This window comes from Apodemus sylvaticus, chromosome 10, assembly GCF_947179515.1.
Source record: "Apodemus sylvaticus chromosome 10, mApoSyl1.1, whole genome shotgun sequence".
Classification (NCBI taxonomy): Eukaryota; Metazoa; Chordata; class Mammalia; order Rodentia; family Muridae; genus Apodemus; species Apodemus sylvaticus.
In genome coordinates, this window is record NC_067481.1 from 44,755,996 (window position 1) to 44,770,177 (window position 14,182).

The window sequence follows — 14,182 nt, forward strand, 5'->3', positions numbered from 1 at the left end:
ATCAGCCCCGTGTCTATCCCCGTTGTCTGGATTGCTGCCCAGGCTTGGATTTTTCCTCTGAGGTGTGTGGCCCACCTCAGCCTCTTCCCACGCTTCACGCATGGGTGGCGGTCCCACTGCCCGCCCAGTGCTCATCCGCATCAGATGTGAGCTTTGAGATCAGCGTGTGCAGGGTGGGCCGTGCGCCTCCCTTTATCCAAGCCTGGAAATCAGCAGCAGGCTGAGTGCTCCGAGAGAAACCCTACAGTAAAGACACCTGCGGTTCCTTGTGGACCGGACGTGTGTACCAGATGATCAGGCCTTGGAATCTATTTTTTCCCTTAGTACTAGAACCCAAATCTGGAGCCTTTTATATACTAGGCTAGGCAAGGCCTGATCTTTACCCCTGGCACTTATTTTCTCTTTTTAAATTAAAGTAAATAAAAAATAAAGGAGCCTCTGCCTTCTGAGTGCTATAATTTAGAATTAAAGATGTGCATGTGCAGCCATGTCTGGCTACAATTTGTTTTCGTGTGTGTGTGTGTGTGTGTGTGTGTGTGTGTGTACACGTACATGTGCGCTGTGCCCTGAGAGGCTAGAAGAGACATCAGATGCCCTGGAGCTGAAGTCACAGGTATGTCCTCTGCATTTCTGCAGCCCTAGGTAGCCTATACTGACTTGAACTTATCACTCTCCTGCCTCAGCTTCCCCAAAGCCTTAGGACTGACAGGTGTGCACTGCCTCTGCCCCACCTGCTCCTCACAGCCTGTTGTTAATGATGCCAAACATCCATGAGCAGAGCTGGCAAGCACTGAACACATTTTGGGAGGTACCCACAATGCCCTTGGTGGTCATCACAGGTGTCAGAATAGTCTGCATCCCAGGAACTTTGAACATACTGCTGTCCTGCGGAATAGTCTGGACCTGTCTCCAGAGTGCACAAGGCTTCTCCCTTATCTTCTTCTTCTCCCTTATCTTCTTCAGGATTTTTTTCTCAAATGTCACCTCCCAGTGTCCCTTTCCCCAAACCTCTTCATTACACCATGCGCACCCCAGCTCTGAGCTGCCGTTCTGCGTCTTACCTAAGCTGTGCACATCCTGTGTGCTTGACCTAATCAACTCTGCCAGAGTGTAAACTCCGTCTAGGTAGGCCTTTTGCTTTTGTACTTTTGAACCAGGATCTCGTGTAGCCCAGGCTAGCCTTGGACTGACTATGAAACCAAGGAACAGCCTTGAACTTGTGACCCTTGGGCCTCCACCTCCCCAGTGCTGGCGTTACAGATGTGTTCCATAATCACAAAATTTGTCAAAAAATTGACAAATTTTTCACCTGTTTTGTTAACTGAGTCTTACCTCTAACACATAGTAGGTGCTTGACATAAATGTGGAGCCTTAAAGGCGGGTTTAGGGACCAGAGAGACAGAGAGAAGGAAAAGAAGAGAGAGTCCTCTCACTTTCACTATTAGGGCACCAAGGCCCCGTCCATCTGCAAAATGATGTGACAATCATTCATCCCTCATAAAGCCCTGAGGGCAGAAGGAAAGGTCACAGGACAGTCACTGGTGAGCACCTGGTACAAGGTAGGCCCTGCTATCAAGAGTCCTTCCTTAGCCGGGGTGGGGGGGTGGGGGGGTGGTGGTGGTGGCGGCGCACGCCTGTAATCCCAGCACTCTGGGAGGCAGAGGCAGGCAGATTTCTGAGTTCGAGGCCAGCCTGGTCTACAGAGTGAGTTCCAGGACAGCCAGGGCTACACAGAAAAACCCTGTCTAGAAAAAACCAAATCCAAAAAACCAAAAAAACCAAAACAAAAAGAAAACAAAACAAAGAGCCCTTCCTGCCAAAAACGAGGGCACCCAGGCAGCAGCCTATCACAAATAAGTGTACGTTCCCTATACCAACAGGGGACAAGCCAACACAGCCCTGATCTGCATTTAGGCAGGAGTACGGGGAGCAGAGGCCGCTGCTTTCATCCCATGGATAGAGAAATAGAACACATTGGCCTGATTTCTCAGCTTGTTGGCAACCCCTGTGGCATGGAAAGGCCAGGCTCCAGGAGCCCAGCCAGTCTCCTCTAGATTTTAGCAGCGGTGCAGAGGGTCTCAGGGCACCCCCAGTTCTGCTGTTCTGGCCCTGGTTCCAAAGGCATGGGCCCTTGGCCTACTCCTGCCTTGAGGCTCCCACCCCATCTCCCATACCTTGAGCTGGAAGAAATAGTCCTCAACCTGCTCCTCGCTCAAGTTCAGCTTGGTGGCCACCAGCTTCTTCAAAGTGGTAGCCACATCCCGAGCCATGCGCACATCGCCACAAACGTAGAGGTGTCCCTGCTCCCCGTGGAGCACGCTGAGTACCTCGCTGGCCAGCTGCTTCTGCAGGATGTCCTGAACGTAGACCTAAGAGCACAGAGGACATGGTGGGACTAGCCCTGGACGCTGATGTCACTGTGGTCAGGCACACTGGCCATGGGGAGGGGAAGAGGGCCACGGAGGGCTTCAGTCAGCATGTCAGCTCAGGATATACAAGTATCCTGTCCTCCTGGCTTCCCTGAGTTCACCACACTTCAGAGACATCAAGCTTATAGCTCCGTCTAGGGCTCTGGGGTCTGCCTGCCTACACCCCAGAAAGAGGAGGCATCCCGGTATGGATCGGTCCCAGCTCTGATTTGTGGCTTGAGTCTAGGCTCCTAGGCTCCCCACTTATAAAGAAAGCCCTGCAGTTGTTCTGGAGTCGTTTGTCTGTTTTGGTTTTTCACCTAAGATGACCAATGGCCCTCCCACAGGATGCAAAGGGCGTCCTCAGGGCATGTTCACACTGATCTGAATGGAGAGTCTGTGTGCACCATTCACACCCCTGGAGCAGAGCGCCCACCTGAGGGCCCTGGTGGGATCAGCTCCATCTTCCAGTCTTGCTGAGCTAAGCCAGCCTACACCACATCTCCTGGCACAGCCCTGCGTCCCAGAGCCGCTAGGCATCTGCAGGTGGCTGCGCTGTGGAGATTAAACTACAGTGAGCATGGTGTTGTCACAGTGCTCCTCACATCTCCCTGACACCGTGCATCTTCACTGTAGACCAGAGGGGGCAAAGGCTTGGATCAGAAGGGCTGGATAGCCTGAGCACTGGCCATCACTCTGACAGCTTGCCGGGTGGCTGTGCTTACCTTGGGCTTGCCGGGCAGCCTGGAGTAGCCTGTGTGGACCTGGAACAGCACTCCCTTGCGGACCATCTCCTGCATTTCTTCCTGATAGAGGTGGTCCTCCTCTGGGTGCCGGCACCCAAACACCAAGGTCATGCGGCCTCCTTTGAGCCCTTGAAGACCCAGAAGATTGCAGTTACCACAGTGGCCACCAGAGGGCAACCCATGACCACCAGGTACCCAATAGGTAGGTTTCTGATTTGGCTTTATCCCTGTCTTATAGCTAAGGGAGGCACTCTTAAAAAATATGGTTTGGAGAGGGGGTGGGGGGAGTTCAGTATCAGTTCTGATTATGCCGACACATTACTCTTTCTTTTATTTGACATATTGCATTTTAATTTTCCTTCTTTTGAAATATTATTATAGTCAGTTCTTGGGAATTACGGGCAGGAGGATTGAGTCCTGCAAATTCGGGGACAGCCTCATTTATATATGGAATTTTTAGTTCAGCCAGGGCTACAATAACAAGACCTTGTCTCAAATACATAGATGTGTGTGTGTGTGTGTGTGTGTGTGTGTGTGTAACATGCTAAGGACATTCTTTTAGTGAAATATCAGAAATGTGTGGCCTTCTTCTGCCATCAAATACAGGCGCGGAGGCCTCAGGCATCCAGGGCATCTCCACAACCTCCTGATGCTATTGGCTGTGCTAGACTCCATGTTCAGGATCTTGAAGGTCAAACATTGCTAACGGATCCTTCCAGAAAAGCCTCACCTGGAGGATTCCAGACAGAGCTGTCCATCCTTCTCAGCTATTTCTCAAGTAGAAAGAAAATGTCTTCATCTAAAGTCTGTTACTCCCGTTCCCCCTTAACTCGGGAACCTCTACATAGGCTCTGTGTTGTTAATGGATGGTCCAGCAACAAGGCAAGCATTTAAAACCCGGCAAAATGGGCTGATGAGAGGGCTCAGCGGGGAGATGGGGAGGTGCTTGCCATCATGCCTGACAAGGGGAATTTGATTCCCGGAAGACGGTAAAGCAAGTTGACCTCTGACCTCCACATGTACACCAGGACACACTCCTCTAAATACACTAAAAAATAACAAGGAAATGTGGAGAAAGGGAGTGGGCAGGGTCAAACACTGCACATCTGTGTACTTAGTTATGGAATATGGTGTGGCCATTTGATGTGCCTGTGTAATGATCGCATCGATCACGGTGACAGGCACAGTCCCTTCCTATTGAGAGCTGTACCTCTGCACTGGGAGTCATGGAGCCGTTGCAGCCAGAAGCTTCGGAAGGGGGCCACGCCTGTACCAGGCCCAACGAGGATGCAAGGCTGGGAGGGGTCCTCAGGGAGTTGGAAGCCACTGGCACTGTAGGGAGACAGGAGGAGAAAGACCCTGGTCTGCAGATACCCCAAGCAGAAGCACATGTCGGATAGGGCTGGCGGGGACCTGGGCGCCTGGCGGGGATGGAGGGCAATGCCAATCCCAAGCCCTGTGTGTGGCTTTATCTTCCTGGCCCAGGCACAGCCTCTCCCACACTCGGGCCAGTCTCATTGGACCCCACCACGAGCATCACTTTAGCCTCGCCACAGACTCCACTACACCTTGTAGCCAGATGGCAAAATAAGGAGATAAAGAGTTCCTGCCAAGCCTTTATGAGCCAAGAGAAGACTCAGTCTTAGACCCTTCCCTTGCACTGCAGAATCTCCAGGGGTCAGGGGCTCCAAAGTGTGTGCTTACCTTCGCACGAAGCAGGGCACTGGGTCCTGGGGCTTCAGGTTACTAATCCAGGTGCTGCAGACACCATGGTGCAGGGGACCCTGACCATCTGCAAAGATAACACAGGCCTGACTAACACGCCTCGTGGTCTTCATGAACCCAGCTGCCTGTTCTTCCCACAGTGTCAAGCCCTGCTGGGCGGTTGGTTCCTGCATGAGGAGTTACCTTCTCTCCCAACTGTCTACATGGATCGGGGAAGGCAGTCAGGGACCTGCTGAGCAACTGTCCCTTTACCATTGTAGAAACTGAGTCACAGAGTCAGAGAAAACGGAGCGGATGACTAAAGTCATGGTGGAGACTCAGGTTCATGCTCAGGCTCTCCAGTCTTAAGCTATAGCATCTCCCAAGTGTTTGTCCAGGGACCCTCCCAGCAACCTCTCCCCACCAAGGCTCTGCCCACAGCTGTGTGAGATCACACCCCAGGGCTGGCCATGGTTGAGTGTCCTCATAAAGGATGCCTTTGCCAATAGGAACTCTGGGTGAGGGACAGTCTTCCACTCCCCATGTCTGTCTGGCACCTCAGCCTTTCCTAGAAGTCTTTCTTGGGCTTGTGGGTACCCCAGTCTCCTCTGGGTTACGTTGACCTGACACATGAGGGAGGCCTTTAGCAACTGGGTGTGTTCCGCGTGAACCAGCCTTCTCAGGGCTCCCCTGCATCTCCTCTTTCATTCAATGGTGAGGCATGGTTAGTGAGGATGGACAGACACAGGCTCTGTCCAGTATTTACAAATGGCGCTCTTTGCCAAGGAGAGAGATCTCAGCCATGTGGACTCTTCCCAGCACGTCCGGCTCAAACAGAATTCAGTTACATCGGTTACAACAGGAGGTCCGTCCGGGGAGGATCCAAGCTTGGTCCCTGGACCTCCTAGGTTGTGGTAGCTTCACACGCCCTCATGATACCTGGGACTTCTGGGCACCCACACAAACATATGTCCGTGCCTGAGCTCCTTTTGACCTCTGGCTGTTCTGTGAGGCAGGGCCTGTCTGCAGTTTCTACCCCCAGTGTGACCCCAGCATGGAGGTGAGACAGAGCCATCACAGGACGGGAACACTGAGGGAATGAAAAATCGAAAGAAGGTTCCCTGCATCCAGCTGCATCATTAGGATGACCAAAAATAACTGGGCTCCCTACAATCCAAGGCGTTTCACGTCCGAGCCCATTTAACAGCCAGAGACTGTAACGATGGGCCAGTTCTTAGCTTCAGCAGCTAAACTCCCTGAATTTGAGTCTCTAGTTAATGACAGGTGTCTCTGAACAAGTGGGTTAACCCTCTCCATGCCTCTTTTTCCTGCCTTGTAAAAATACACATGGAAGGCGTCTCCCACAGGTTGGGATGGGAGACAAAGGAGCGAGCTTCATGCCTGGCTCTGTGACGCTTCATGCCTGCTCTGTGACACTGTGCCTATCCAGCATCTTACATCACTGACAACTCTGGCAGGTGGCTGTCACGGCAGCGTGGAGCTGACAAAGGTCTGAACAGCTGTTGTAGTGATCAATCTTGGCCATCAACTTGATACACCTTGGAAGAGGAACCCTCAGTGGAGGACGAGTCATCAGATCGGACTATGGGCGTGTCTGTGGGGTGCTTTCCTAAGTGCTAATTGATGCAGAAGAGTCTGGCCTACTGTGAGCGGTGCTGATCCTGAGCTGTGTAAGGGACAGAGCTGAGCAAGCCAGAGGGAACAAACCACTCGGTAGTGTTCCTCCACCGGGCCTGCCTCGGCTTCCCCTGGTGACAGTTGTAACCTGTCAGTTCAACAAACCCCTAAACTGGATCTTCCCCCTGAATGGCGGCAGTCATAGTATTGGTCACAGCAGCAGAAAGCAATCGAGGACAGCTGCCCCTAGAAGGACCGGCGCAGATGTCACCAGAGTCTGCCTGTCTCACCTCGGGTGCGATAGTTGACCACGGCCACAGTGAGGTGAACCTCCGAGGGGGTGTGGTCCTGGGAGGAGCTGATGGAGTAGTAGCGGGGCTTCAGGATAGGGAGCTGGGACAGCAGGAAGGTGGCAGGCACGCGCAACGAAGGGAACTCTTCCAGCACCTCCAGGAACGTGGGGCTGTTGCTGAACTTCCAGTCATTGTACTCTGAGGGCTGAAAGACAAGGGTGGTGTGAGGGGTCGGGAGACCTGCCCTGCCCTGTGGGAGGAGGGGATGCCCCACCCAGTCAGTATCCATCCATTCCCTCAACAGGCAGGGCGAGGGTGGACGCTGTCCAGGGTGCTGAGGCTACTCCGTTGGATGGGAAGCAAGGCCGGGGCAGCTAGTAAACCTCTCTCTCTCTCTCTCTCTCTCTCTCTCTCTCTCTCTCTCTCTCTCTCTCTCTCTCTCTCTCTCTCTCTCTCTCTCTCTCCCCCTTCCTCCTTCTCTCCCTTCCTCCCTTCCTCTCTCTCCCACTCTCTCTCTCTCTTTGCATAGACAAACCACAGCTCCTTTATTAATTTGTTCATTATTGCTTACCTTCACTGATACTTTCTTAAAAATAATTTTTAGTTTTTATTTTATTTATATCAGTTCTAGCATTTTAAGCTTTCTTTTCCCTACTGTTTTATTTTTTATTCGATATATTCTTTATTTACATTTCAAATGATTTCACCTTTCCTGGATCCCCCCTCCCCAAAAGTCCCATAAGCCCTCTTCCTAAACAATTCACATATCAAATGATGCCCAAGAAGAAGGAAGAAGAGGTCCTGGTCCTGGAAAGGCTCAGTGCAGCAGTGTAGGGGAATACCAGGACAGGGAAGCGGGAAGGCGTGGATTGGGGAACAGGGGGAGGGAAGAGGGCTTATGGGGCTTTGTGCCTAGAACACTACTATGGGTAGGGTTAGGATGAGAATGGGGCAGGATTGTAACCCCAGCTAGTTAGAAGGCTGAGGCAGGAGGATTCCAAGTTTAAGGCCAACGGGCATTACAGATTGAATTGAGAGCTAGCTTGGCTAACTTTGTGGGATCCTGCCTCAGAATAAAAAGAAAGAGAAGAGATAGGAGTTTGTCTCAGTGGTAGAGCCCGGCAAGTGTGAAGGTCTGAGGGGAATGCTAGCACCCACAAAACAAAGAAAACATCAAAGCTCCCCAACATCATCAGCTCACGGCAGGGCTCAGCGCCCTCTCTCTTTGGGGAGGATAGGGAGGCATGATCTTGCTACATAGCCCAGGCTGGTCTTGAGCTCATTGTTGGCCCAAACTCACTATCCTCCTGCCTCAGCCTCCTGCATGCTGGAATCACAGGCATGTGCCACCCTACCCAGTGGGCTAATTTCCTTACTGTACTGTAACTTGGAACCAACTGAATCTGGGTTCAAGTCATGGCCAGATGTCCTTCCTAACTTAACCCTAGTCCTTGTGGAGTGAGGTGGATGCAGCCATTTACACAGAGTTGTTGAGATGGTGACAATGTGCCCCGTGACTTTGTGTCTAGTGCCTCTTACAAAGAAACGGACTTAGAAGTTGCAAATAACTTAATGGATCACCCCACTAACTATTAACCCAGCTCCCCACCTGCCAGTATATCCATTTGCCCATTGTCAAGTTTGTTCCACATTTGGGAAGACAAAGGCCATCCACAGAGGCTGCCCCTCTAGTCAGATTCCAAGGAAGTGCACTTTGGCTACTGATGACACTGTGAACCTGACTAGATTTCAGATCACCATGGAACACACCCAGGTGAAGGAGTTTCTAGAGATTTAACTGGGGAAGACCCACCCTGAATTCCTATTGGCTGGGACTTCAGACACATCAGCGTCCACCTCTCCTACTTCCTCACTCCGGAAGCAATGTGACCTGCCACTCACATCCTGTTGTCATGACACCCCACCGTGATGACCTAAAATGAACCCTCCTTCCCTTAAATTCCTTCTGTCATGCATTTAGCCACAGAAATGGGACACATAATGAATTCAGGTTACAGCATACTGACTTCAAGAGACTCACTCAGTGCTACTGTGTACTTGGGATGGGGCAGCAGACAATACCTAGCCCCAGATAAGTATGGACAAGGCACACCTAGGGACTCAGAAGGATGGTCTCAGAGGTTGAACTCTGCTCTGGGCGCTGTTCCCTCCACTCTATGAAATGCCCCTGCCTCATCCACCAGCCAGACCCTCACCTGACACAAGGCCTCCAACCTCTGCCTGTCAGCCTCTTCCGTGGCAAGGCGAGCCAGCTTGTGGAGCTGCAGCTGGGTGGGAGGGGTAGTGATGTCCAGGAAGTAGGTAAGGGCTTGGCTGAGTGAGCAGGGGGGCAGCCTCTTGTCTTTGACCCAGTAGCTGCCTGAATGGAAGGAAGAAAGGTGTCAAGGTGGGGAAAGGCCTGCTTGGGTCTCTCATATGATGACTCCTCCACCTGCAAGGGAGGGATGACTGACATCTTGGCTCCAGAAAAAGCAAAGATGAGGAGCTGGTGCTGAGACAGGGCTGCCAGGGTGGGCTGAAAAAATGCCCCCAAGTGGGCACCCATATTAACTTTGTCCTGACAGACTAGGCACATCCTTCAGTGGCCCGGTACTTGAGTCTCTGACATCCCCAGGTGAACCTCAAACTTAGCGACTAAGTCCACTGGAGACAGATGTACGCCCCAGAGGCTGGTTGCTCTTTTAGAGAGAGGTTTATGGCTACAGCCCCCCACCCCCACCCCGGGGTATTGAAGCAAGAGGCTCTGGTGAACAGATCAATGCAAATTGTGGTGGCTGGGCTTCAGGAGTCCCAAGAGACAGCATGTGGAGAGTCACAGCATGACCCAGGTACAAACTCTGGCTCCCACTTCCCAGCTGGGTGTCTGAGTCCTGTGACCTCCAGCTGCTTCCTTGAGAAACAGATATGACGACTCAGCCCGTGCTGGCAGTGGCAGTGAGTAACAGCCACAACTGGGAAATCGCTGGCACAGTGCCCGTTGTTCCCTGGTCCACAGGTGTTTAGTGCGTGTTAGCACATTGCTTTTAATTCCTCCCCTCTCCCCTCGCTTCCTTCCAGAGACAAGGACTTTATTATTAATGTGTCTCTCATGTGGACCACATCTGGATTCTTACAGCCCCAAAGATGCAAGCGTCTTGTCTCTAAGTTTCAGGCTGACTCCCTTTTTCCTGGATGATGGTGGACACTACCAGGATTTGCTTCTGCAATGCTTCCTCCAAGGCTATGGAGAGGCATCACGACCAGTGAAGGCCAGGAAGCTTGTCCCGTGAGCTGGGATGGGACTAGATCAGGACAGACACAGGCCCAGTCCTCAGGGATGGGAGTGAGGGAAACAGAGGTTTGTCTGGGCCCAGGGGCTCACCGCTCTCATCCAGGACCTCCAGGCACACAGTTTGGTGTGGTGTAGGACAATCCACAACTCGCTCCAAGATGCCCTGCACCAGGGCGGTCTGGTTGCCTGGGAAGATGCCCAGGTGCTCTCCGGGCAGGTAGCTGGGCCCTCGGCTGCCCTCGAAGGTGAGCTGAACAAGGAGGGTGGTGCGGCTACAGAAGAAAAGGGAGTCATGCGGGACTGTCGATTCCCCAGGATAAGTGTTCTCCTGCCACCAGTGTGGTCACCAGCCAGTTGTGACAAGCCACCCCCTCAGCTGGGGACCCCTCGGTGCTCCGGAGTTTCCTGGAGGAGTTTGACTACAGCCTTCCCTAGCAGAGCAGGGAGCATGGAGGCCTTGTCTACACTTCTGCCACAAGAAGCATCGTGCTCAGAGTGTGTGGGCACCAGAAGTAGCCTTCCTTTTCTCCAGAACAAATCCTGTCCTCATTGGAACTGAGGCCACTTTCCTCAGGACAGGAGAACAGGAGAGGAGGGACAACACCGATGAAATCACAGATCGCTCACACCCTCTTCCACCCAGCTGGGAAATTCCAGCATCTTTGCCAAACACTGGCATGAAAAGTCTGAAGACTCAAACGGTCTGAGTACCTCCTGGTCACTCCCTGTAGTGAGAGTTCAGAGTGAGGAAGCGCCAGTGAGGCAGACATCCAGCTTCCAAAGTGGGCAAAGGCACAGATGCCAAGAAGGTGGCAGAGAAGGTGGTGCCGGTGGTGATAACCTTGGTGGGCATGTCTCCCCTCCCACGGACAGAGCGACTCTCTGGTTCTTTGTGCTCTCCAGAGCAGTCTCAGACACTAGCCAAGCATCCCTGCCCGTCCTTACCTGGACTTCTCGCTCTGCAGATTTTGCTGGGATTTCAGCCTCATGGTGAACACGTTCTTGGCATGGATGCTGCCGAGGGCTGGGAAGACAGATAGACATGACACAGAGCTCCTGAGCCGTGCTGGGGCAAGTCCCATATGCTGAGCTGAGTTCTCCTGCATGTTCCTGTCCTTGGTGGGCAGTTCATGTGGGCCAAGAGGCTGGCACGGTGCCTGGCAGGGTTAACTCCACCACCCACCCACTGATGCTGGCTCCCTGTGCTCACTACTACTCTCCCGGGGGTCCTGACCCACTCTCCCTCAGCCTGAAGCTCTGTACCAACAAGTTCTGTAGCCAGGGAGACAGATGCCTGGCAGTTCAGAAGGGCATGGTGGAGTCCTTGACTACTGGTTCAGGGCTCAGACAGCCTCAACTTAAGGAGGAAAGGCTAGTAGGGTGCAGAGAAGCTGTTACCTTTGTTGAGGTCTAAAGGCTCTGGGCTCTGGGTGAGCCTGTATTGCTGCGACTCCCATGTTGCATTGGAAGTGTAGCGTTTCGGGATCTGAATGTGATGTTTGCTTCGAACATCAAATGTCTCACAGGCGGCCTGGAAAGTTAGGCAAAATGGCGCCATCACCATCCCCATCCCTCACCATGGGTTAAACACCAAACGGATGCATGACAGAACACCTCAGCGTGCCATCTGAAGGGGGCTGGAAGAGCTCAGAGAATCCCAGGCTTGGCACATAGTGGTTATCGCTATTGTGATGGATATTAAAGTTGTCATCATATATTTATCCCTTTCCGCATAGCAAGGGAAGTCTGGGTCTTCCTGATCCTGATAGAAAAACTCACAGAGACTTGGAACCACGTCTACTGGACTTCCCATTGCTGTCCATTCATTTCAGTGTTAAGCTCCCTTCACCAGCAGGGAGGAACCCAGAGAGTAAAGATTTAAGGAGATAAAAATCAGGTCATGAGAGCTAAGCAGTGTGTCCTCTGTCCCTTCCTCTGCAGAGCTGGGAGACTGAAGGAAGACCTCACTATCTCAAGGTAGCCAAGTCTATTAGTAGGAAGAGCCCTGGAGACATAAGGTCAGGGGAGGGAGTGGATCAGTTACCATCTCTCGCCTGAAGCATCACACTAGAGTGACAATCTACTTGGTGGAAGGGGGGGGGTTGGGCTGTACTCCCACTCTACACCTGGTAGAGGTCATGACACCCAGGACGCCAGGCCCAGATGTGTTTGGCATGAACGCATTACAGCCTGTCTGGCTGGACACTGACCCGGAAGGTCTGCACAGCCCAGCTGCGGAAGGCATCCTCCTGCCCGCTGAGTTCGTCCCCCTCTCCTGTCGGAGCAAGCTGAGAGGCTCCCAGGTGGGACAGCTTCTGGTCGATGTCATGAGCAAAGGCGCAGAACTGAGGGTACATGCTGGAGCCAAGGCCAAACACGGCATACCTGCCAGGAAGGACACACACGGAGATTCAGGATGGCTGGCAGCAGTGCCCGTGGCCTGCAGGACAGACCCGTGCCCACTGAGTCACACTGTAGTCTGGCCTTCCTCGGTCATGTGACCAATGGACTCTAAGCCTGCAAACCTACAAGAGGGACTTGATTTCTATGTCTTGATCCTCAACCTATTCAGAGGACAAACCTCAGACTCTGTCTGCCCCTGGACATCCTGTGCACACCCTGCTCCTTGGTCTGATCCTAGGCTGGGTCCCAGGAGGCAGGGATATGGAGAGTGCCTCACCTGAAGGTGTGGTTGAGTTCTCGCAGCATGAACAGAGATTTCTTCAGAGTCTACAAAAGACAAGGAACCAGAGTTCTCAGGCCAGGAGCTATAAAACCACTGCTTTCCTTCACTATGATGGTCTGTCTAAACACTGAGCAGGCAAAAAATCCAGATCCTAGGGGGAAAGCCACTGGACAAATCCACATTGCCCCTCACTCCAGCTGAACCAGCTCCCGTGGGACCCTGCCCCTCAGTGGAAGACACAGAAGTCTTTGGGGTCCCCATTTAGCTCTGAAAGAACACAAGGTTCCTCAAAAAGAATATGAACCTCGCTTCTTGCTTGGAAGTCGCTAGGAGCAACAGATTCTCTAAAATAACTTTGATTTCCAGGAAACTGACTTAGGCAGCGTGGGACCCATCACACTGTGGGAAGCTAAGCCCTTTGTAATCTCTTCTTGTGCACTTTCTTTTCAATGGCCATTTCATCCTTCCAATGCTAGAGAGATGAACTCAAATTGGTGCTAACCAAACCTTAACATCTGGCTCACGGCACAAGGCTAAGCAGGCTTGCGTGAGGCCAGTTAGACAAAATTCACGTGGTTGGCCCAGTTTCCTTTTTGAGAATGATACAGTTTTTGTTTGTTTTTTTAAGATTTATTTATTTGGGCTGGAGAGATGGTTCAGTGGTTAAGAGCACTACAGTGTATGCATATACATAAGATAAATAATTTGAAAAAAACTATCTAAAACAAATAGATTTATTTATTTATTTTATATACGTGAGTACACTGTCACTGTCTTCAGACACACCAGAAGAGGGTATCGGATCCCATTACAGATGGTTGTGAGCTACCGTGTGGTTGCTGGGAATTGAACTCAGGACCTCTGGAAGAGCAGTTAGTACTCATAACTGCTGAGTCATCTCTCCAGCCCCAATATATTTTTTTTCAAAAAAAAAAAAAAGAATTTGTTTTAAGGAAATATTTGTGTCAGAGAGTGTGTTTATTATGTACAAGAGTCTAGGTGCCCAGGGAGGCTGGAAGACAATGTTGAATTCCTTGGAGCTGAAGTTATAGGAGACTGCAAGCCACCTGATATGGGTGCTGGGACTGAACTGGGGTCCTTTGGAAGTGCAGCAATCCATTTTACCTGCTGAGCCATCTCTCCAGCTCCTAAATAGGAATCCTTGTTGAAGGGGAATTTGAGTCAAGCTTTCCTATGGAGTCCAGGCTGGGCCCAAATTTGTGATCCTCCTGCCTCAACTGCCAAGTTCTGGGATTGCAAGTACACATCACTATGTGCAGTTAAGTAAGGATTTCCAAATCTTTTTTTAAAAGTAGGTTGTGGCTGCAATGTTGGCTCAGGAGGTAAAAGTGCCACCAAGGCTGAAAACCACAGGGACTCACATTACAGAAGTAAGAATTGTCTCCTGCAAGGTA

General features: G+C 51.7%; 1 protein-coding gene across 1 annotated transcript in view; it reads right to left on the reverse strand.

Annotated features, from left to right (window-relative positions):
* Nos2 (nitric oxide synthase 2) overlaps positions 1 to 14,182 on the reverse strand; it is a 29,022-nt gene that overhangs the window by 349 nt on the left and 14,491 nt on the right. The window contains exons 12-22 of the mRNA XM_052195102.1: positions 12,762 to 12,811; positions 12,292 to 12,466; positions 11,480 to 11,612; positions 11,027 to 11,105; positions 10,172 to 10,353; positions 9,006 to 9,169; positions 6,787 to 6,994; positions 4,859 to 4,946; positions 4,365 to 4,486; positions 3,134 to 3,282; positions 2,175 to 2,369 (exon numbers count right to left, since the gene is read on the reverse strand). Coding sequence (XP_052051062.1) covers positions 2,175 to 2,369; positions 3,134 to 3,282; positions 4,365 to 4,486; positions 4,859 to 4,946; positions 6,787 to 6,994; positions 9,006 to 9,169; positions 10,172 to 10,353; positions 11,027 to 11,105; positions 11,480 to 11,612; positions 12,292 to 12,466; positions 12,762 to 12,811 — 1,545 coding nt within the window. The remainder of the gene's footprint in view (positions 1 to 2,174; positions 2,370 to 3,133; positions 3,283 to 4,364; positions 4,487 to 4,858; positions 4,947 to 6,786; positions 6,995 to 9,005; positions 9,170 to 10,171; positions 10,354 to 11,026; positions 11,106 to 11,479; positions 11,613 to 12,291; positions 12,467 to 12,761; positions 12,812 to 14,182) is intronic.